This window comes from Lissotriton helveticus, chromosome 1_1 (genome assembly GCF_964261635.1).
Source record: "Lissotriton helveticus chromosome 1_1, aLisHel1.1, whole genome shotgun sequence".
Taxonomy (NCBI): domain Eukaryota; kingdom Metazoa; phylum Chordata; class Amphibia; order Caudata; family Salamandridae; genus Lissotriton; species Lissotriton helveticus.
In genome coordinates, this window is record NC_136057.1 from 373124978 (window position 1) to 373150041 (window position 25064).

The 25064-nt window shown below is 46.0% G+C and overlaps 1 protein-coding gene across 6 annotated transcripts in view; it reads right to left on the bottom strand.

The window, feature by feature from the left end:
• WNK1 (WNK lysine deficient protein kinase 1) overlaps window positions 1-25064 on the bottom strand; it is a 1347111-nt gene that overhangs the window by 208282 nt on the left and 1113765 nt on the right. For all 6 annotated transcript variants that reach the window (XM_078673696.1, XM_078673699.1, XM_078673700.1 and 3 more), the window contains one exon: window positions 19726-19799. In XM_078673696.1, the coding sequence (XP_078529822.1) occupies window positions 19726-19799 (74 nt within the window). The remainder of the gene's footprint in view (window positions 1-19725; window positions 19800-25064) is intronic.

A 25064-nucleotide genomic window follows, 5' to 3' on the forward strand; every position in this document is an offset into this window, starting at 1 on the left:
ATTTCATTTGTGGGAATCGAGCCTATTATAGATTACCAGACCATTGGTATGGGACATGTTATGTGGGTTTGGTCTTTCCTAAAAATTTTCATGTAGATAGAGGTACTAATGGAAAGCATGAGATAGGTAAAGTTCTAAGTCGAAAAAGAAGAGAAAGTGTGTTAGAAATAATAGGTGATATATTTGGAGCACTGATACCAGCAGTGGGAATTTCGTTTAATGCAAATAGAATCAGAAAATTGTCCACAATAGTTGATAAATTATCAACAGATACAGCAGGAGGATTCCTAATGGTAAATACTGAGATGGTCGCCATGAGAGCCATGGTTATGCAAAATCGACTTGCCCTTGATATAATTTTAGCGAAAGAGGGAGGAGTCTGTGGAATATTGAAAGAACATTGTTGCACTTATATTCCAGATAAAAGTCAGAATATTGAAAAGTATATTATAAATATTACAGATTTGCATAGAGAAATTGAACCACTGGAGGTTGAAGGTATTCTCGAAAGGCTGGGTAAAAGTTTCTCAGCAATTAAGCATTGGTTTCAAGAAATAGGTAGTTCAATTATAGGTAAAACACTAATACCAATAACAATCTTAGTGATAGTAATTTTTGTGATAAGATTATGCTGTATATACAAAGGCAGAAGAGATTTTAGAAAGTCAATAAGGAAAAGGAATGAGGAACAACAGGCAAGAATGAGAGAAAAGAATGAAATAGAAATGGAAGAAATAAAAGAAACGTTTTTCAAAGATTCAAAAGAGAAAGAAACAAAAGTATAGATGATATTAACAATAGAAATTGAAACATGTTCTGCTAAATTGGCCAAAATTTTTAGAGTTATTTGGTGATAAAATCACCAGATGAGGGAATTGATGGAGCGAGGTGGCAAACACAACATTTTGTGTACCCCTTTTGAAGTCAATGTCCCATAACGATAACATGTACTAAAAGTGTTTTGTGAAACTAATCAACCATAGAATAAGATGCACACGTTTTCATTATACATGGGAGTACTAATTTTGCTTGCATGTTGCCATATAATTAATTAACATATGTTGTTATTGTGTTGTGAATTAATGCGCAGCTTTAATATAAATGAACGCAAACTAAATGTGCTTTTTGTATACGTTTTGTCCAAAGAAGAGATCGATTATGTAAGTATAAAACGCATTTGTGTGGCTTATTTGCTTAACGGGAAATATTAGTATGGGGGAGGTAAACAGAATGGGTTTAAATTCAATAATTAACATGAATTTGTGTTGCTCGGGTAAACAGTGAGCAAGAGCTGAACAGCGCAGGCGCGCCAAAACCTGCAAGTCAGAGTGAACTGCCTGTGCTCGAGGAGGTTCAAGGCTGTCTTGGCCCGGAACCTAGGATGGATGCCAAACATGGACGATTGAATGTACTGATCCTGAGAAAAAGCTGTGATGTTGCCACTCAAGGAAATGGTTAGGCCAAAGACTGTCCTAAAACAAAGACCCTTTATTTTTCTGATGAACCATCGAGAAAATGATGTTGTAAGGGTGAGATGATGCTCACCCACCCCGAAATTGTCCAATGAAATTTTGAATAAGAAATGATAGTTACTTTTTAGATAGATTAAGTTAGAGAATAAAGGTATAGAAAACCCTGGTTTTGTGAAGAAGGGGTCGCTTTTTCGATTTCATCTGGAAATGCTGCCCGACTAAAGTCTTACATCCAGGAATCAGTCAAAGATTTTTACTTGTTTGCTTTGCAGGATTGAAGGATACGATGAGGGTGTTAGGGATGTTAGGAGAGAATGAATTTGGAACTATCTGTTCTTTGCTAAACTTTAACTGTCTTCTAAAATAACGCGATTTTCTTGAGCTCTAAATAAAATGATCATTTTGAAATAAAGTTTAAGATTTACTGAATAAAGAATTTACTAATGCATAAATGTCAGACATAATAAAGTTTGCTGTTAATAAAATTGGCAAAATGGAATTTTAAAAGCTGGTCTTGTGATTTTCCTACGCCTAATTTTCTTTCTAGCAGATGCATTGCCACTATGGTGGTGTGTCTGAATAATTAAATGTATGAATAAAACCATGGTAAAGTGTAATATTCTATAGGTGTAAATAATAACTGATTTAAATAGGTTTTAGACGCTCCACCAAATGTTACAGCATTTCTCCAGTGTGATTCACCAAAAGCCTTGAAGCCAAGTGTAAGTGAATAGAGTAAATGTGCAGTGTTATGGGCCCCACTGATGCATGATTTGTGTGTTTTAAAGGTTTCAGGGAATTGGTGAGTATTGATTAGAAATGATTTCTGGAGCCGCGCTGTAATAGATGGACCTAGTACCAGTGCGAGATGAACCTACAGGACCCAATGAAGGATCTAACCATGATCTCAAAAGAAGTCAGTTGGATGGTGCCTCCCTGCATGTTAGGTTAGGAGAGGGCCCAGGGAATTCTGGTGACATTGTTCTAACGACTTGAGGGAATCCCCCTCTAAGAGATCTGGAAGTGTACAGCAGTCACCCTCCCTCCAGTGGCTGTAGGAATGGGGTTGCAGAGAGGGGGAAAATTCAGGGTTGCGTGCCAAGAGGGTGCTAAGGAAAGGCAGTAATGCTGCGTCTTAACGCAACTTTATCCAATGCCTCTAGGACCCTTTCTGTAGGCGCTTCAAGGCCTCACGTGTCTGGGTAGCTACACTTGGTTCCAGAGGGGGGCGTCAGGCCACCGCACGGTTCATATGAAACCAATGCTTGTCACTCTTAAGTACTACCCACTGAGATGAAGCAGAGGTGTGCGGCCCAGTAATATTCGAGGAGGTTGGGGCATCTCAGCCCTCCTCAGTACCGAGGAAGCATCAGTATTGCGTGGAGAAGTGAGACCACCCCACCCCCAAAATGAAGGAACAAATGTCCTGTTGGAGACGTAAGCTCTTGTTTTGCGGGATTGTTGTAGGGAAGGATTGGAAGAGGTATAGTATTTTTGGCAAGCGGGACATCTGCCCCCCATTTAAACGGTCAAGCCACAAAACCTGGAGAGGTTTCCATCAGCGGAGGTCCTCCAAAATGGATTTCCAACATTCAGGCCAATTGGCCATCGACCAGGTAGCCAGGGTTGGGGTAAGCAGAAGGCCCAGATATTGAATAGATCTAGGGGCCCATTGAAAGGGTGGAAGGGATTGGACCACTTGTGTGGGGATGGTCAATGCCAGGTAGATCTTAACCACTTGCATGCTAATGACAAGGTGTACTCGTCATGAGGCACACTGGATCTGTGCTCATGACAAGGTCAACTCGTCATGTATAATGGGATTCATAAATATGCAGCACAGGAGGGGAAAACCCCTTAGCAGCCAAGTGGTTAAAGCCTGAAACTGCCTCGGAAGTCTGGAGTGTGCGGACGAGTGCTGGGAGGGATTTTATCTGGCTGGGCGAGTGTCAGTAGAATGTCAGCAAAAAAGGCAAGCTTCTGAGTTCACCCTCTGAATGGTATCCCCACTGTCTCCTCTGTCTGTCAAATGGTAGTCGCCAGGACTTCCACCACTAGGGCACACGGGAGAGGCAAAAGGGGGCTGGCCTCCATTGACTCGAACGCTTGTGGTCGGGGAAGTGTAAGTGGCCATAATCCTGTCGTTTATCGCAGGGCCTAGACTTATCTTCTGGAGTATGGCTTTCAAGAATGGCCAACCGACCCTATCAAAGGCCTTCTCCGCATCCAGTGAGAGTGACTGCCCCCAGGTCAACCCCCCCACGCCGTACGGCTCCTCATGATTGCCCGAGTCTCTGCCCTCTGCTCCGCCGCTGCCGAGGGTTCGCCCCTGGTATCCAGTAACAGTGTTTTTCCCCCTCTGTACTTTGCTGTGGACTGTATATTGTAATTTGTATTTATTGCATTGTATTCTCAGGCGCTCCTTGCGCCCCTGCCCTCTGTGCCCCCCCGCTCCCTGCCATTGCTCCTCCGCGGCTCCTCCCTCCCATTTCACCTCTTATGGAGGCCACGCAGAGGCCGCGCCGCTGGCACGCCAATGGCAAGCCCGTCTACGCCCGTCCGCGCCTGGACCGCGCCCAGCGCCAGAACCCCTGGACCTCACGCTCCCCGCAACGCCAGACCTCACTACGACTCCAGCACCCTCCATGCACTCAACACCGAATGAGACCACCCCTGCTACCGGGCCACTCCGAAGCACACCCAAGGGCCATTCGCCTGCCGGAACTGCAGATTCACCAGCATCCAGCCCACCAAACCACCAACCAGAGAACCCAACCACCTCCGCTGCATCCTCCTTAACACCCGCTCCGCTCGCAAGCACGCCATCAAACTCTGGACTTCCAGATCCACACCGACCCCAACACCACCCTCAGAGGAACACTTGTCTACAGACCACCCGGACCACGACCACAGTTCAGCGACACCATCGCCGGCCTCGTCAGCACCCACGCCCTCGCCTCCATCCTCCTCGGGGACCTGAACTTCCACCTCGAGAACAACAACGACGACGCCGCCAACTCCACCGCCCTGATCGACAACCTCGCCAACCTTGGACTCAAACAGCTCGTGACGACACCCACCCACGCCGCTGGACACACGCTGGACCCCATCTTCTCCACAAGCCCCCTCGTCTCCTTCAACCACACCACAGAACCCCACTGGACCGACCACAGATGCGTCCACTTCACCTTCAGGAAACCCACCACACACCACCGCACCCAACAGCTGCCACGCTGCTGCTGGGGGCAAGATCACCAAGGTCCAACTGACTACCACCCTCGCCCTGAGACCACCCGCCGACCCCACCGACCCAGAAACCACCGCGACCAACCTCAAACAGTGGATCAACGACTGCCCCAACACCCTCGCCCCTCTTAAGACCTCCACAACCAACCACACCAACAAGAAAGCCGCCTGGTTCACCGAAGACCTCCGGATCTCCAAGCACAGCTGTCGGAAGCTGGAGAAGAAATGGCTCCACAACCGAACACCGGATAGCCACACAGCCCACAAGAGCGCCACCCGCAGACACCACCAACTCATCAGGGCCGCCAAGAGGACCGCCTTCAAGGACCGCTTAGACAACAACACACACAACACCACAGAGCTCTTCAACATCGTGAAAGAACTCTCCAACCCCAGCTCCAACACCAACGACATCCCACCATCACAAGACCTGTGCGACTCCCTGGCCACCTTCTTTCACCGCAAGATCACCGACATCCACGACAGCTTCAACTCCGACACCCCCGCACCCACCACCGAGTCCACCACCCCTGCGACCACCATCCGCACCAGCCGCCTGACCGCCTGGTCCAACGTCAGCGATGAAGACACCATCAAAACCATAAACTCCATCCACTCCGGATCCCCATCTGACCCCTGCCCTCACAACGTCTTCAACGAAGATAGCACAACTATCGCACCCCACCTCCGAAAAACAATCAACAGTTCCTTCGAGAAAGCAACCTTCCCGGAAAGCTGGAAGCACGCAGAGATCAACGCCCTTCTGAAGAAGCCCAAGGCGACCCTAAGGACTTCAAGAACTTCCGGCCCATCTCCCTGCTCCCGTTCCTTGCAAAAGTAACAGAGAAGATTGTCAACAAACAGCTAACCCGTTACCTCGAAGACAACAACATCCTGGACCCTTCCCAATCCGGCTTTCGCAGCAACCACAGCACTGAGACCGCCCTCGTCGCCGCCACTGACGACATCAGGATCCTGATGGACAAAGGAGAAACGGCCGCCCTCATCCTCCTGGACCTATCAGCAGCCTTCGACACAGTCTGCCACCGCACCCTATCAGCACGCCTCCATGACGCCGGAATTCAAGAGAAGGCCCTGGCCAGGACCACATCCTTCCTCTCCGGCAGAACCCAGAGCGTCCGCCTCCCACCCTTCCGCTCGAAATACACCGAGATCATCTGCGGCGTCCCACAGGGATCCTCCCTCAGCCCGACGCTGTTCAATATCTACATGGCACCGCTCGCCCACGTCGCACGACAACATATCCTCAACATCATCTTCTACGCCGACGACACCAAGCTGATCATAACCCTCACAGAAGACCCCCACACAGCCAAAGCCAATCTCCACAGAGCAATGAAGCCCGTAGCCGACTGGATGAAGGACAGCAGACTGAAGTTGAACTCAGACAAGACGAGGTCCTCATTCTCTGACCCACCCCATCAGCCTGGGACGACTCTTGGTGGCCCACATCGCTAGGCACAGCCTCGGAACCCACAGACCATGCACGCAACCTAGGGGTCATCCTCGACTCCACCCTCTCCATGACCAAGCAAGTCAATGCCGTCTCTGCGTCCTGCTTCAACACCCTCCGCATGCTACGCAGGATCTTCGAATGGATCCCTCCCGACACGAGAAAAACCGTCACCCAGGCCCACATCACCAACAGACTCGACTACGGGAACGCCCTCTACTCAGGAACAACAACCAAGCTCCTGAAACGACTACAACAAATCCAGAACGCCTCGGCACGACTGATCCTTAACATCCCCCGACGCAGCCACATCACACCCCAACTGAGAGGCCTGCACTGGCTCCCCATCAAACAAGAGGATCACCTTCAAGACGTTGGTGCAGGCATTGCGAGACAGCATATTGGAGGAGGAGGAAGAAGTTTCCAACTCAGGGGCTGAAGTTCCCACAGACACACCAGGTACACTTTCTCCATAGTTAATCAATTACTCCTGATAGCTCTCACACATACACACTAACAGTGAGCTCGGGCGTAGGTGGGGTCAGGCGGAGGAGGGTGGGGGAGAAAGGTAGGGAGTTCAGAAGTTGGGGGGGGGAGGAGGGGTATGGGAGGCGAGGGAGGGGGGGGAAATGAGCAAAAGCAGACTGGAGACATCCTCGTATGGGTAAACACTAACGTCCAGAGGTTGCTGTGAATGTTGATCCATCGCTTGACGCCGCCCGACCTCTGGGTTGTGGGCTTAAAGGCGGTGTATGTGTAGCAACCGAACGAGAAAAACGCACTGACGATGGCAGTGCAAGATGTTTATAACTGTATGCAATATATCTCAGTCCAGCAATAAAAAACGCTTAAAAAAAAAAAGAGAATCACCTTCAAACTCCTCATCCACGCACACAAAGCCCTACACAACACTGGACCCACATACCTCAACAACCGACTGAGCTTCCACACCCCCTCACGAAGCCTCCGCTCAGCCAACCTCGCCCTCGCCACAGTTCCTCATATTGGGAAAACCACCGTCGGCGGCAGATCCTTCTCCTATCTCGCCGCCAAGACCTGGAACGCTCTCGCCACCAGCCTACGACAGACTCAGGACCTGCTGGCCTTCAGAAAACTCCTCAAGACCAGGCTCTTCGATCAGCAGCGCCCCCCCCACCTCCCCCCAGCGCCTTGAGACCCTCACGGGTATGTAGCGCGCTTTACAAATGCAGTGATTGATTGATTGATTGAAGGCAGGCCAGGATAGCGTGGCCGTGGGATTTCTCCACTACGTGGGCCTGACGGTGGATATTGTCCGCGCCCCGCCTGTTGTTGATGAAGCCACCTGATCTGGGTCTACAAGACACAGGAGATCGAGTTTCAGCTTGTTGGCTCAGATATTGGTATAGAGTTTTGCAAATAGAATGACATGAGGCTTTGGCCAGTTTTGGGATCAAAGAGATCTCAGCCTCAGACATAGTGGAGGAGAGTCCTGAAGCAGCAGTGAAAGAGGTAATCAGGGCCAGCAGCTGCTCTTGCATTTGCAGTAGAAATTTGAGGTAGAAAGTTACAGGCAGACCTTCAGGACCTATGGTCTTTTCAAGGGGAAAGCTCTTGAGGGCCGGCTGGAGCTCCTCTGAAGATATAGGGTCCTCAAGCAGATACGTGTGAGCACTGTCAAGGGTGTCCCATGGGCAACTCGCCAACTAGTTGACAATGGCTGGATCAGGCTCCTAGTCCTCAGTCTTGGGGCTCTCCGTGTTCCGGGGCTTTAGCAGGTATCCCCCTTAGCGTTGCAGTCTGTGGCTTGGACAGAGGAGGCTGCCTCACCAACCACACCGGACCAGGTCTCCCCTCCTGTTGTGGCACCGCCTGAAACTGTCTGGGGGTAAAAGCTTTGGCAGCCCAGGGGACTGCCAGCTACCAGGTATGCAAAACACTGTGGGAGGATGCAGGTTGGGAGTGTCGGACCATCAAGGCACGCACCACCAATGTCCAGGTTTGGACCGACTTCATTCCGATGACTCACCTGTCCCGAGCCCTCCCCCCTCAAGCCACGCGGAGGCCAGGTGATTTCATGTGCTGCAATTACAGTTTCTCTGGCGACTGCTCACCCACTAGGCGCCACCGTCCGCAGTCTGTAGGCTCAAGGGCCCGGGTTGCAGAGGTAGCGGGCCCAGGCAAGATGGTGACAGGACCATCCGCTGGGCAAGTCAGGGGCACAGCTCGTTGATCCCCAGTAGGGGGCCACAGACAAGCCGAGCCCCAGAGACCACCAGGTTGCTCAGGTCACTGTTCTGCTGCCAAGGGGGCAAAACTGCAGCCCAGATGCGATGGATGGCAGCTGGAGAGGATTTGGGGGTTCGGAGCACCGATGAAATGGGTCCACTGTCCCCCTAAAGCAATCTTTAAATAATAGAGTTTTGATAGAAAATAATATTGTTTAGAAGTTAAGCATGCTCTCTGTCCCAAAAACTCAACAGTTCAGATTACTGTGAAGGCATGACACTCGCTACATGTCAATTAAATATTCTGGGCAATGTTCTGTGTGGGTCAACGTCGGTCTTAAACACCTTAAAAACCTATATAAATGAAACATGCATCAATATGTTACTATAAAACTCAGCGTTAGTGGGACCCTGAGCTGCACAATTACCTCCTCGAAGTTTTCAGATAATCGAATGCACACCCAACACTTGTGTTTCTTTAGTCTAAGAACATAGTTGTTGCTATTAGGAAGAGATATTAGGGATCACTGGTGGACATCAGGTAGGGTATGGTATGCGGAGTTTAGATGTGAGAAATATCAAAACCTTGTCAGTTCTGACAGATTGTGAAACCGTGTTCTGGACCATGAACCAGATCAGGCTCAAAAAAAAAAAATGTGCCCAACAAAAGTAAGCAATGTATTGACAAAAATTGGTTGGTCATAACTTTAGAGGATTCTCCTAGAGGACAACTAGGATTAAAGGTATTTTTTCCTTCTCTTCCAAAGGAATCTCATTAGCAGTCATAGGCAATGAATTGAAAAGCAAGCCTATTCCAAATGAAAAGGGAATACTGGCCAAGGGATTATGAAATTTACTCAGTTTCCATAAGTACGACTGGCCGACCTGGGCATCAGACACAAAACAATATTGCCTTGTAAATCTGTAGAAAAAAACTCGAAATGAAAAAGGGACTTTCGTTACTAAAGTCACTGCAGAGGTTTGGCACTATTAGGGTGTAGTTTACAGTCTGCCAGGAAGAGACCTGTAGCCATTTGAGTAAAATACGAAACACTATCCACTGAGAAATGAACTATTTACTTGTGGCTAAGCCAGTTTCAACAGGCTAATAATTTAACCATACATGTTCTGACTCTCTATGATATTTAGGCTAGAAGAAGTAGAATTTCAACATTCTCTTATGATCAAGAGTGTGAAGTGATCTCCACCAAATATGATTTTAAAAGAAAGTTGGTATGTTAAATGGTTTCACGAACTGAAGGCTTGACCGAGTCCTCATAATCACCTTCTTCTTATAGAAGGCATGACAAGGCACATCGCAGTATAGGGCCTGACTGTGCAAGCTGAGGTGATAAAGGATACAAGGGAAGAATCCTTCCTAGTGTCAAGTTGAAATTATGCCTTTTGTGCTGAATCAAAAGACAGCCAACTTTTTGAATACTCTCTAGAAAATCTTTACGCACTCGCAAACTAGAGACAACGAGTTGCTGAGAATAAGTGGTGCTAGAAGATCTTCCAACAGGTTGGCAACATTTGACAACAAGAGGAAAGTGGGGGTGTGTGTGACAGCAGAATACATCAGAGATGCTACAGGAAGGAGAGAATGATGTAACAACTTAGTACTTTGGTGCCAACAGGAGGACATGTAGGGTTCATAAATGCAATGAGCGTGTATGCTGCTCACCCTTGAGTTTTAAGTAATTGTCTTTAGTTGATCCTTAACGGTGGAGAAATAGAAAGTAATCTTGGATAGGTGGAGAAGATGATGTAAATTAGAGAAATACTGTCTTTTCGTGGTATGTTCTTATGTTATTCTTAAGAGACTTAAGTAACAACCTTTTCAATTTCAAGGCATAGGAATACACTGTTTTACTTTTAAGCACTTTTTCAAGAGTCTACATTTCTATATAGAAGCAATGGAATGCTGACATTGAGAATGACGCCGGCTCATCCAGAACATCTCCAGCGATGCTTAAAAAGGACTAGAGAGCACCTATCATAAGTATCATCATCACTCAGTACTGTCTGCTTGAGAACTTTTGACATGCATGGATTGGGAGAATATGAAAAAAAACAGACCCGCTAAGTTGCATGATAGCAAGGAAAGACTCAACCATATCAATGCAATGTGCCTTTTGCTACCATGACCAGTTTTCTTTATTCATCAAGTGGCTAAGTCCACAATGCCCCACACCATACCCAAGGACAATCAATTGCTAGATCCTGTTGGAACGTTCCCTTAAATGTAAAACTACTGCTCCGTTGGTGATTTACCACTGAGTAGCGGTCCCCTATTGTAAACATTTTCCCTGCAGTGCCAATATACTTGGATTCGTTATGTGGAGAGGTAGTGTCCCCAGTTGCCTGAGCGTATTCCTGTTCTTGTGCTATATTGATAACTGAATCAGGAGAATTGGGGGCGGAATGGGGACGGACTTGCCCTCTATTGTAGAGAGGGTCATTGGCAGACACCTTAAACTCACGCTCTACATCCAATGGTTTATCATATTGTGCTCCCTCCTGATAATAGCTGCTGGTGTCAAAGTAAGAGTTGACTGAACACGCTGGAGACCCTGGTGAAGGAGGTGAATACGAGTGCAGAAAGGATGGTGGAAGTGAGGGCCTGGGTAAAGAATGCAATGGAGGAGGGTTTGATGGTATCTCCTTGTGGCTTTTTGGCGATAGGAGATGAGGTTCCTCGATGACTAATTCCTCTTCAAATGTGAGCCTCGGTTTATTAGTGATCAGAGTCAAAGTACAGGACTTTTAACCCAGAGGTGGATTTGTAGAAATATTTCAGGCCTCTGAGTGGATAAAATATATTTTTTGCCTTGCATAGTGTTTCTCTGCTAACCTTTCAAGAACGGGTGCCTCTGAACCTTTTGATCTCACCATTGAGAGTCTTTTACTAAATGTAGGGTGCTTCTTTGGTACAGACGTCAGCCCTAAAGTCGCAGGATGTGGTGGTGCTCGTCCCCCTTCCTCTGGAGTCTGATCCACTCCAAAACCTTGTCCTGTTGTCAACCGGAGCCTGACGTCGAAGGTGTTCCCACAAGTTTCTCTCTCCGCGATGCGCTTGAACACAATCTGCAGACTGGACATCAGTTGATGCGCTGGTACTCCAGAGGGTTCTGCCTCCTATGTCTTGATCACGAGCGGTCAGGTTCGCCAAAGGCATTTGGTATATGAGTACGGGTACTGCACTCGGTTTAATCACAGTTATGGTGTTTATACGATATGTGTGCTGCGCTAGATTAGTGCCTGCTCACTAGGAAATGATAAAGTATGTGGCCTGGTGCCTAAGGTCACCAGGACTCTAGCACGCACAATGAATTCAAATTCTCCAATAGTATATTCAAGTCAGTTTTATCGAATTATTTAGAGTAAAGCCTCACAAGTTCATTTGTTGTCATACATGAATTATGTACACAATAAACAATTGAATTTCCATTGTATCACTGTTTGCATATCATTGTTTGCAAGAATCATACTAAATAATATATACAATAAAAAACCCAATGCATTTCGGGGCTGAAGCCCCTTCGTCAGGGGTCTGTTAAAAGAAAAAAGAAAAAGAGGAAGAGAAAGAAAAAGAAACTCAGTTACTTTCAATGCCTTAGAGGAACATGTGATTTCTATATTTTATGCAACTTAACAATTCTTACCACGAGTATAGGGTCAACGACTTCTTATTGAGGTGATTAACACTGTATAACAACGTGACATCTAAAGAAAAAATTTCACTTTAATACTTATGTTTTTAAGAAATGCAGATTTCTTTTAGTTATCTAACCTAGAAATGAGTTTACCTGAGCCTTCTACACCAGCTGGGTGTCTGCAACGAAATATATTGGGATGATCATTAGGACACAATAATCATAAATAAAAGAACGAGACATAACTTTATCATCTACGCTATACGTCACCCTTCAGGAAAGGCATGTCAAAAATGCTCACCTGTTGAGAATCTTGTGAATGCATATGCGGAAAACCCTATATGAGATAAAGAAATGCGAGGACTAATGAGCTTTATACAATACGTTTAGACAAATCTAGTTTCAAAGTTCTCGCAAATTTAGAAATGAGATGTACCTGCGAGTTTCTTCAAGGAATATCGATCTCGCTACTTTGAGTATGTGCGTTCCGCTGTGGGAAAAGAAGTGAACGCATTCAGAAAACTGCTCTCCGGTCTATATAATACACGTTAGTACTTGCTCAAAATTACGAGCTTACCGTACATGTAGAAGCGTCTCGTTGAATACAATGCCCGAGGTTGAATGCGCAGACCGGAGCGAACCTAGCTTATGAGTCCTTTCTCGTTTGTTAGTTACTCGCTATGGTGAAATAGACAACGGCGCATTCAACCTCGGGCATTTTATTCAACGAGACGCTTCTACATGCACGGTAAGCTCGTAATTTTGAGCAAGTACTAACGTGTATTATATAGACCGGAGAGCAGTTTTCTGAATGCGTTCACTTCTTTTCCCACAGCGGAACGCACATACTCAAAGTAGCGAGATCGATATTCCTTGAAGAAACTCGCAGGTACATCTCATTTCTAAATTTGCGAGAACTTTGAAACTAGATTTGTCTAACGTATTGTATAAAGCTCATTAGTCCTCGCATTTCTTTATCTCATATAGGGTTTTCCGCATATGCATTCACACGATTCTCAACAGGTGAGCATTTTTGACACGCTTTCCTGAAGGGTGACGTATAGCGTAGATGATAAAGTTATGTCTCGTTCTTTTATTTATGATTATTTTGTCCTAATGATCATCCCAATATATTTCGTTGCAGACACCCAGCTGGTGTAGAAGGCTTGGGTAAACTCATTTCTAGGTTAGATAACTAAAAGAAATCTGCATTTCTTAAAAACATAAGTATTAAAGTGATATTTTTTCTTTAGATGTCACGTTGTTATACAGTATTAATCACCTCAATAAGAAGTCGTTGACCCTATACTCGTGGTAAGAATTGTTAAGTTGCATAAAATATAGAAATCACATGTTCCTCTAAGGCATTGAAAGTAACTGAGTTTCTTTTTCTTTTTCTTCCTCTTTTTCTTTTTTCTTTTAACAGACCCCTGGCGAAGGGGCTTCAGCCCCGAAATGCATTGGGTTTTTTATTGTATATATTATTTAGTATCATTCTTGCAAACAATGATATGCAAACAGTGATACAATGGAAATTCAATTGTTTATTGTGTACATAATTCATGTATGACAACGAATGAACTTGTGATGCTTTACTCTAAATAATTCGATAAAACTGACTTGAATATACTATTGGAGAATTTGAATTCATTGTGCGTGCTAGAGTCCTGGTGACCTTAGGCACCAGGCCACATACTTTATAAAGGCATCTGGTAGGCATAGATGCGTCCAACGCCTTTCCCTCTAGTACCTTGACATTTTCTTGTCACACTCACAGGAGGCCTCATTGTGCTCGAGAAAAAAGGCAAAGGCTGCAAATGCAATGGTGATCAGTCAAAGGGTTCCTGGATTTGTGCTGTGGGTAAACATTGGAGATTGTTCAATCCATCACCACGTACCTGCGCACATTCTCTGAGTTTTTGTACTGGAGATGAAGAAATCACTGAGACTCCAGACCCTTGCATGATCATCTTGCTTCTAAATTTCTATCGCACTTTGCTAAATGTCAAACTGAAAAGATTTTTCTCCGATTGTCTGTGTCACAGTTATTGAACAGCTGAGCTGGAGAGAGATGGGAACATGTCGATCTTAGAGTTATTACATAACTCTTCCGAACACGATGCAGAAAAAAAAAATCTGAGGGTGAAGTCTGAGTTTATGCACTTGGTGGACTAAGGGAGGAATCACATATCATCCCATGACCCAAAGCTTCTTCGAAAAAGAAAAACAACTTGTAATGCAAACATTCTAATTCCCCAGACTATGACATCATCAGATTAGATAGGCCTTGGTAAGTCGGAGGTGGGGTGGCAAAGTTTGCATTTTTAGATCATCTCTTACCCTAAGACACACAAAAAAGATTTGAAGTCCACTTGTGAGCACCTGGGCATTAAAAACTGGAACGACAATCTAGTTTTCATTCTCCATGATTTATCACTCCCCTGGTAACAATCTATTCTTCGTACAAAAATTAAGGTATACCATATCCTTCAACTCTGACCAACCCCTTAATCATATCTTCCTAGGTGATTTAAACTTACGCTGGAACAACGCAAATTGTGCCTTTTGTGCACTTTCAAGGCCTTCATCTCTGACCTAAACTTCATCCAGCCCTGCAATTAACCTACCCACATCAAGGGATCCACCCCTTGATTTAATCATTGCTATTCCCATTATTCAATTGGATGACAAATCAAGCTGTGATTGGTCAGATCATTATCTAATTTCATTTTGGATCTTGGAAAGTGTGATGTGCACACAAGGACAACCTCATAAGGCTAAACAATGGTCACAATACATGAGGAACATCAATTTAAAGGAGCTAACCAGGATCAGTAAAAACCTACTTCCTCCACCCCCTAACCTGACAAATGTGGATGACCTCACAGAACACTACAGCCACTCCATGAAAAATATATTCAACTCAATTGCACCATAACAACTCAAAAGAATTCCTAACAAACCTTCCAAACTCTGGCTCAACTGCTCCCTTAATGAGGAAAGACACAACCGAAGGCAGGCGGAGAGGTCATGGAGAAACTCTCCCTCCATAACAAACATTAAGCAGCTGAGGTTGACCAGAACTACATATAACAAACATAGCCGCAGTGTCAAAACTGCTCACTTTAGGTCACAGCTCTACTATGCCAAAAACAGGTTGAAAGAATTGTTTGAACCAAACAGCAATCTAACCACTCTACACTCAATGACTTAACCCCTAGCAGCGTGGAATTTTCTGGACGCTTCATTGAAAAGACAAGAAAGATCAAACTAGAAATACTACACATCACACCAAAAATGCACTCTGCGGCCCAGCCCACTGCCTCTTCTCTACCCCAGATGAGTCCCCCTTCTTCTTGCTCTATTTATTACTATATTGAAAATCAGGCATGTGGAATAACTTTATACACCCAGACGATGTAGAGTTACTCAAAACTATATCTTCATTAAAACATTCAAATCATTTCAATGATGCGCCTCCTGCCAATCTCTTCAAGGAACTTGTATCCTCTGTGGTCCCATGCTGGTCTAAAATTGGCCACAAATCTCTCCTGCAAGGACTGATTCACGATTACCGCAGTGCCAACTGATCCTAATAACTTCAGACCTATTTCCAAAATCATGACTTTAGACAAACTATTTGAGAAATGCGTACACACACAACTTTGTAATCATATAGAACAATTTCCACTCCTTGACTAATTTCAAGCAGGCTTTAGATCGGGACATAGAACTGAAACTGGACTGACAAACATGGTTGACAACGCCTTGAGACTCCTGGAAGAAAATGAAAGTTGCCTACTCAGCCTTGATCTTTCCTCAGTGTTTGACACATTCAAACATGACAACTTGCTTGAGCTACTTGAAAAAAGGATGGGGTATCAGGACCAGGTTTGACTCGTCCCTACATAATAGAACTCAAAGAGTTCAAGTCCACCATTCCCTCTACAACAGTAACTGTCTCAAATGGAGTGCCTTATGGATCTGCACTATCACCCACGCTCTACAACTTGTTCATTGAACCTCACACCGAAATTATGAACTAATCAATCGAACATACATTCCCACATGTACGCAGAGGATACACAATAGTTCATGAAAACGTCTACACACAATGACATCATAACTCTCAACTTTGGTTAACTCACAATCGCCTTATAGTAAATAAAAAACGAATTCCAACTGATTTCCCCTCACAAACACTATACAACTAATTGAGGACTGGCTCAAACAACTAACGGCCCTCAACTGCACTCCTCATGTTGTAGATTCCATGACCACATCAGTGCAAAAACTAGAGAAGCTAATCACCAACTCGACACATTAAGGAAAATCAAACCCTTCCTGTCCAATCCTTAGTTATCTCCTGCTTAGATTACGGAAACAGAATAGTTACTCTGGCTGGACTTCCCAAAGCCAAACTGGCCCCGTTAAGGGCTACTCTAAACTCTGTGGCCAGACTCATCACAGGTTCAAGAAAATGTGCGCACATTACTCCAGACTTAATTAATCTTAAGTGGCTCCCCGTCGAAGCAAGGATTTGTTTCAAGATAGCCTGCTCAACGCACAAAGCGCTTCACCATAACACTCCAATTTACCTGGCAAACAAAACAAACTATCTGGTGTGAATCGATCCTTAAGAAACTCTACTAATCTACTGCTTAAACCACAAACGTTCAATAAGAAGAGAACTTTAAAGCAAGCCTTCTCTGGTCTTTGTCTGAGAATGGTGAACTCTCTTCCTCAAGAAATCCGAACTATCCCCTCGATTGCCACATTAAAAAAAGAAGTCAAAGGGTTGCTCCTGAATAGCTACCAGCAATGATAGACCGGAAGCCACCCGTACTAACTATTACTTCTGGTTTACAGCTTTGTTTTAACGTTCAATGATGCATTTGTTCTGCATGTTACCTTCTATTACCTGGATTGTTCTTGTGTTACTACTTGCCTGACTACCTACATGTTCAATTTGCTACCTTTCCCAGTTTATCTTGCATGCTTTGTGTACAATGCTCGGACACCCTGACTGGTCATGTTCGCACTTCTTAAAACCTTTCAATTAATTAAATAAATAAAATAAAATAAATACACGGGCACAACACTAGATGGCAGAAGTATGCAACACATGCATCTACAACCACACACTGCTTGGAACAGGTCTGTTTACTACAAGTCTCAAGAACATCTTATGTTTTTTTGTGAACAGGAATATGAAAATATACATATAGCCTCCTTGGTCAAAAGTGCTCGAACGCTAACATTCTTTATTCATCTATTCGTTGGCTGGGTGTCACACCACAAAGAGCTGGAATCTTCTTTCCTACAATAAAGTATCTTTCGCAAAGTCCTTGGTCCTTCTGTGATTTGGTGCCTTTTTCAATTGCACTTTTTGCCTGGAGGAAACCTACCACTCAAATTGTAGCAGCATGATATTCAGGGACACACACTTCAATTTGTGAAACATCCATTCTGGGAATTTCAGGCACCTTTGTATCTTTTGTTAATCTTGACACACTGAATACTGGTTTCTGAGCCTACACCCACCTAGGTGCTCAAAACCAAAGGGAGCAGGTCATTACATTAGGATGCTGGAGTTTTCAAGTTGGTGCCAATAGTAGATTATCCCGGTTTTAATTTTTCTGATAACTTCCGTGCTTGATGATGACAGGATGTTTGAATAGGACTTTAATGAATACCTTCCTAATTTTCCTTTTTTAGAATCTTATAAACTCTTACTATTACTCCTCAAAACCTATGCTTTTCAATGTCTTAATCTTAATGATTTCATCAATTGTGTTCTATCCACACACTGAATCTTTTTAGATCTGCAGATTCAGAGTTTTTGTGGGTCACTCACAACAGAGTCTGCAAGTCTCATTCTGTAAGCGGTCCACAAGGCAACAGCATGACAATATCCAGTATTAATATTAAATATATTAATTGGGTGTTTTCTGATCATTCATGCTCCATTTTGATAGAATATATCCTTCATGTAAATCTCTGGGTAGCCAATGAGATGCTCAAGAAACTCCCATAATGACTTGTCATACTTGTGAAACATTCCTGTGGCACTTTCAGCTCACTGTTGTGATCAACAAGATACAAAATTGTTCACTGCAACATCCATATGACTTATCTCCTTTTCTGGACAAGCTATGCAGTATGAAGACAATGGTAACGTCTTCTGTAATGCCAATACTATAAGTAAATCTAACGGTGGGGCATTTACTAAAAAATGAGGATCCAACCTTCTAGCCCTGTATTTCTTCTGAACCATTCAAAGATATAGGAGTAATTGCAAAAGACCTGGAAGCAAACAAAAAAAGATATAGGCACGACAAGGATATTCGACATTGCAGGGTCTAAAATTAACAGAGGTTACATGATGTGCCTCTTGTCATTAAACATGGGGACATCATCAAGGGTAAAAATAGAGAGTGAAATCCTAAGATTGTGTGAAGAAGTTTTGCTTGAGAATCTTTGTGGCCGAAATGGGAAGTGATTTAACCATGTAGACTTCACACTCCATCATGAAGACTAAGTCTTCTCTTAGAGGGTGTCCTTCTCATAACAGTGAAAAAGATGTGTAGGCTCTGACAACTATGGATTATAATGTCTAAGCTTAGTGGGAATTGTCCACTGCTGTTGCTAGGCTCAGGTAAAGCCAACCAAGTTTTGAAGCAGCCAGTGCCATGAACCATATTTTAAGGGTTCAGATCTGTCTGAGTCACAGATCACAAGGACCTTGTTTGAAGCTCATCTTTGAGGTTCTGATACTGAGCATTTATCTTGCCACAACAATGAAAAACATTGTGACATATGCCTCAAAAGCCAACATCTGGCACTTCTCCACACGCCTCTTTAAAACAGTGATGGTGAAGCAAGCAATTTGAGAGACCACTCATGTTGTCAGGAAAGGATCCAGAGAAGTCTCAAACAGAAATCACCCTTTAACTTAACTATGGCCATGTAGCTGCAAACGTCTTCAGAGATGGAAAACTGGGATGCCTAAAGGCAATTCCAAATCAGGAATCAGGGAAAAAATTCCCTGCCTCTCGGATTTCCCGAATGGCATTTTCTGGGGGAAAATTAGGCACTCCTAGATGGTGCGACTGTGAGAGAAGGGCCACCTACAGGGTTATCTTTCCTTGACGTTTGGGATTTTCAGTAGAATCCCAACACTTGCTAAAACAATTTACAAAATAAGCTTAGGCAATGTCTATAGGTCTGGCTTTAAAGGAATGTTGCATGGTAATTTGAAGCAGCACAAGTAAATAGCATGGGAATATATATGCATTTTTGTGGAAGCAAAGAACTGTAGAATATTGCTGTTGGTTGAAAGGTCAGATGACCGCTGCACTGTCAAGCCAGACATAAAAATATATATAAGTTAATGAATGCCTCCTCCCAACTGTGCTACTGCCAGAGAAAAACAACATCGATTATCTAATTATCTAAGAAAAGCAGCAGGGTGAGCAAAAAAATGATCATAGCGCCGTGGAGGGAAAGCATTTTTTTGTGGAAGCACACAACGTCTGCCCAATCAAAACATACTCCTGGCTCTCAATATGTGGGTGGAACCAAAACCCCTCTCTAGTAATGCTTACATTATTGTTTGGCGACAGCTGCACTATCAAGTCAGATCATAAAATAGAATAAGTTGCTCTTACCTGAAATCGTCCCATCTTGAGAACTCCAACCCCAGAGCTGAGTGTTCCTGCAGGATAATCTCTATTCTCCAACCCTGCAACAACAAAAAAGCAATAAACTGAAATACATCACAGATAGTCAAACAATTCTCTTTGTTTGAAAGATGTTCACAGTGTATCCACACCAGGGAGCATTGGATCTCTTTACAAGGAACCATACAAACAAAACAGTACTACAATCTAAATAGGAGAAAGTAAAAAAAAAAAACATAAGCAAAAAAAAAAAAAGATCTCCTGATTTGTAATTGCCCTCTAATTCATTATGGGTTGCAGGGTCTTGGTTATACTTTCACTTTATCGTTTATTCCCCACATTCTGCTGTGTTGTTTTCATACACTTGGTCTATTCCATCATGTTCTCAGGGCCCTTTCTTAATCTTTTGGAAGTTTATTCACGGCCCATTATCCTTCAGTTTAAGGTTATTCCACTGGGTTGATAATCTGAAGTATAGTTTACCAACCAGCCGTTTTGACCATCTCTATTAGATGGAACCCTAACAGATAAAGACAGTACACTCTATCCTGTCTGCTGGAGTCCTGTACTTGGGCAGGAATACATTTCCCTGTATTATTCGTTGGCCTATTTCATTAATCTGCTGCTTCGACTCACCATTACTAATAGTGGCATGTTCAGTGTTCTAAAACACCACAAGATAAATCTAACCCCTCAACCACCATTTATTTTAAATGCTAAGTACACCATATCAAGATATGTACTTGAACCCTTCATTGTTACTTCCTTTTTCCCTTCATATGCCTTTAGTGGCCAACCTTCAAAAGTGACAAGTACAGCGCACGTGCATTGGCAGAAAATAGGCCGGACCACAGCTCCAGCATGACCCTGCAACTTCTCTATACCCACTAGCTTCTTTTTCCTTATATGCCCTCCGAGGATATAAGATCCAGTGGAACATCAGCAATGACGACCAGTAATAGTTCACCCAAGTCTATTTGCAAGTAGGACAAGAAAAAATCTAGTGATTACAAATATCCAATCCATACCGTTAATAGAAAGCGTGGGCTGTAGTCCAAGTCACTTTTTTATTAACCGTACTGATAGCCATGGGGCTCTGGAAAGGCACCGACAATGACTTTCCACTAACAGAAAAGCACAAATGTGTGCAAAAGGTTGTAAATGGCATAACAGAACATTATGCAAGATTATAGTCAGCTAGGATTTAACATCTTAGATACTTCCGTGCCGCCTTAGTGTTCCGTAGGTGATAAAAAAAAAGCCTGCTCGAAGAACTTGACACGTTTCTTCACTGGGCAAACCCTGAAAAGTTCTCCTCCCATAATGGTCAGGAAAGGTTATTTCAGTTTCCAAAAAGGATTGGTAAAGAACAGAGTGCTATACAGTTCACGGGTCACATAAATATCTGTTGGAAAAAAGTACAATCTCAAGAGAAGGCCTGGCCTGCCATCGAATAACTTTATTTGATTCAATTATTTTATTTGTAGAGTATGAAAAAATGCTTCGCAGGTTTTTGGGCGCAGGAACAACATGTATTAAAGGAAACAAGAACACTAAAGGTACGAGTTAGACCAATAATAAGGTTAAAATACTAGCACAATATAAGACTTTAAAACTTTCGAAAAAGCACTCTCTCTCCGTCAGTCAGTCAGTCACTCCTCTCTCCGTCAGTCAGTCAGTCACTCTCTCTCTCAGCCAGTCACTTCTCAGCCAGTCACCTCTGTCAGTTTCTCAGCCAGTCAGTCTCTCGGTCAGTCAGTATTCAGTCTCTGAGTCAGTCAGTCTCTGCTCTCTCACTCCACTCTACACTCCACTCCACTCCACTCTCTCCCTCACACTCCACTCCACACTCTCCCTCACACCTCCCTCCACATCTCCCTCACACTCCACTCCACACTCTGCCTCACACTCCACTCCACACTCTGCCTCACACTCCACTCCACACTCTGCCTCACACTCCACTCCACACTCTGCCTCACACTCCCACTCCACACTCTGCCTCACACTCCACTCCACACTCTGCCTCACACTCCACTCCACACTCTGCCTCACACTCCACTCCACACTCTCCCTCACACTCCACTCCACACTCTCCACTCCACACTCCTCCTCACACTCCACTCCACACTCCCCCTCACACTCCACTCCACACTCTCCCTCACACTCCACTCCACACTCTGCCTCACACTCCACTCCACACCTGCCTCACACTCCCACTCCACACTCTGCCTCACACTCCACACTCTGCCTCACACTCCACACTCTCCCTCACACTCCACACTCTCCCTCACCCAACTCCACACTCCTCTCTCCCTCACACTCCACTCTCTCCCTCACACTCCACACTCTGCCTCACACTCCACACTCTGCCTCACACTCCACACTCTGCCTCACACTCCACACCTCTGCTCACACTCCACACTCTCCCTCACACTCCACACTCTCCTCTCACACTCTCCACACTCCACACTCTCCCTCACACTCCACACACTCCACTCTCTCCCTCACACTCCACACTCCACTCTCTCCCTCACACTCCACACTCCACTCTCTCTCTCCCTCACACTCCACTCTCTCCCTCACACTCCACTCTCTCCCTCACACCCACTCTCTCCCTCACCACTCTCCTCCTCACACTCCACTCTCTCCCTCACACTCCACTCTCTCCCTCACACTCCACTCTCTCCCTCACACTCACTCTCTCCTCACACTCCTCTCTCTCTCTCACTCCACTCTCTCCCCTCTCACTCCACTCCCTCCCACTCACTCACTCCACTCCCTCCCACTCACTCCACTCCCTACCACTCACTCACTCACTCCACTCCCTCTCACTCACTCCACTCCACTCCCTCCACTCCCTCTCACTCACTCACTCCACTCACTCCACTCACTCCACTCCTCCACTCACTCCACTCCCTCTCACTCACTCCACTCCCTCTCACTCACTCACTCCACTCCCCTCTCACTCACTCACTCCCTCTCACTCACTCACTCCACTCCCTCTCACTCACTCTCCCTCACTCACTCACTCACTCACTCATTCACTCACTCCACTCCCTCTCACTCACTCACTCACTCTCACTCACTCTCACTCACTCTTACTGACTCTCACTCCCTCTCACTCACTCCACTCCCCTCTCTCACTCCACCCCTCTCTCTCACTCCACTCCCTCTCTCTCCTCACTCCACTCCTCTCTCTCTCACTCACTCACTCCACTCCCTCTCTCTCACTCCCTCCACTCACTCCTCTCACTCACTCACTCACTCCACTCCCTCTCACTCACTCCACTCCCTCTCACTCACTCACTCCACTCCCTCTCACTCACTCACTCACTCCACTCCCTCTCACTCACTCCACTCCCTCTCACTCACTCCACTCCCTCCCACTCACTCCACTCCCTCCCACTCACTCACTCCACTCCCTCCCACTCACTCACTCACTCCACTCCCTCTCACTCACTCCACTCCCTCTCACTCACTCCCTCTCACTCAACTCCCTCTCACTCACTCACTCACTCCACTCCCTCACTCCACTCCCACCCTCTCACCTCCCTCTCACCCCTCTCACTCACTCCACTCCCTCACTCCACTCCCTCTCACTCACTCACTCACTCACTCCACTCCCTCTCACTCACTCACTCCATCTCCCTCTCACTCACTCCACTCCCTCTCTACTCACTTCCTCCCCTCTCACTCACTCCACTCCCTCACTCCACTCCCTCTCACTCACTCACTCCACTCACTCCACTCCCACTCACTCCCTCTCACTCCTCCACTCACCCACTCACTCCACTCCCCTCCATCCTCACTCTCTCACTCACTCACTCACTCCCCCCCCCACTCACTCCACTCCTCCCTCACTCACCTCAACTCCCTCTCACTCACTCACTCACTCCACTCCCTCACTCCACTCCCACTCACTCCCTCTCACTCCCTCTCACTCACTCCACTCACTCCACTCCCTCACTCCACTCCCTCTCACTCACTCACTCACTCAACTCCCTCTCACTCACTCCACTCCCTCTCACTCACTCCACTCCCTCTCACTCACTCCACTCCCTCTCACTCACTCCACTCCCTCTCACTCACTCCACTCCCTCACTCCACTCCCTCTCACTCACTCACTCCACTCACTCCACTCCCTCTCACTCACTCCACTCCCTCTCACTCACTCACTCCACTCACTCCACTCCCTCTCCCTCACTCACTCCACTCCCTCTCACTCACTCACTCTCACTCCACTCACTCCCTCACTCACTCTCACTCTCACTCACTCCCTCACTCTCACTCACTCCCTCACTCTCACTCCCTCTCACTCACTCACTCTCACTCACTCTCACTCACTCACTCACTCCACTCCCTCTCACTCACTCCACTCCCTCTCACTCACTCCACTCCCTCCACTCCCTCCCACTCACTCACTCCACTCACTCACTCCACTCCCTCTCACTCACTCCACTCCCTCTCACTCACTCACTCACTCCACTCCCTCTCTCTCACTCCACTCCCTCTCACTCACTCCACTCCCTCCCACTCACTCCACTCCCTCCCCACTCACTCACTCCACTCCCTCCACTCACTCACTCCACTCCCTCTCACTCACTCCACTCCCTCTCACTCAACTCCCTCTCACTCAACTCCCTCTCACTCACTCACTCCACTCCCCTCACTCCACTCCCACCCTCTACTCCCTCTCACTCCCTCTCACTCACTCCACTCCCTCACTCCACTCCCTCTCACTCACTCACTCACTCACTCCACTCCCCCTCTCACTCACTCACTCCACTCCCTCTCACTCACTCCACTCCCTCTCACTCACTCCACTCCCTCTCACTCACTCCACTCCTCACTCCACTCCTCTCCACTCACTCCACTCACTCCACTCCCACTCACTCCCTCTCACTCACTCCACTCCACTCCCTCACTCCACTCCCTCTCACTCACTCACTCACTCCACTCCCTCTCACTCACTCACTCCCTCACTCTCACTCCCTCCCTCTCACTCACTCTCACTCACTCCACTCCCTCTCACTCACTCCACTCCCTCTCTCACACACACTCCACTCCCTCTCACTCACTCCACTCCCTCTCACTCACTCCACTCACTACTCCACTCCTCTCACTCACTCCACTCCCTCTCACTCACTCCCTCTCACTCAACTTCCCTCTCACTCACTCCACTCACTTCCACTCCTCACTCCACTCCCACTCACTCCCTCTCACTCCCTCTCACTCACTCCACTCACTCCACTCCCTCACTCCACTCCCTCTCACTCACTCACTCACTCAACTCCCTCTCACTCACTTCACTCCACTCCCTCTCACTC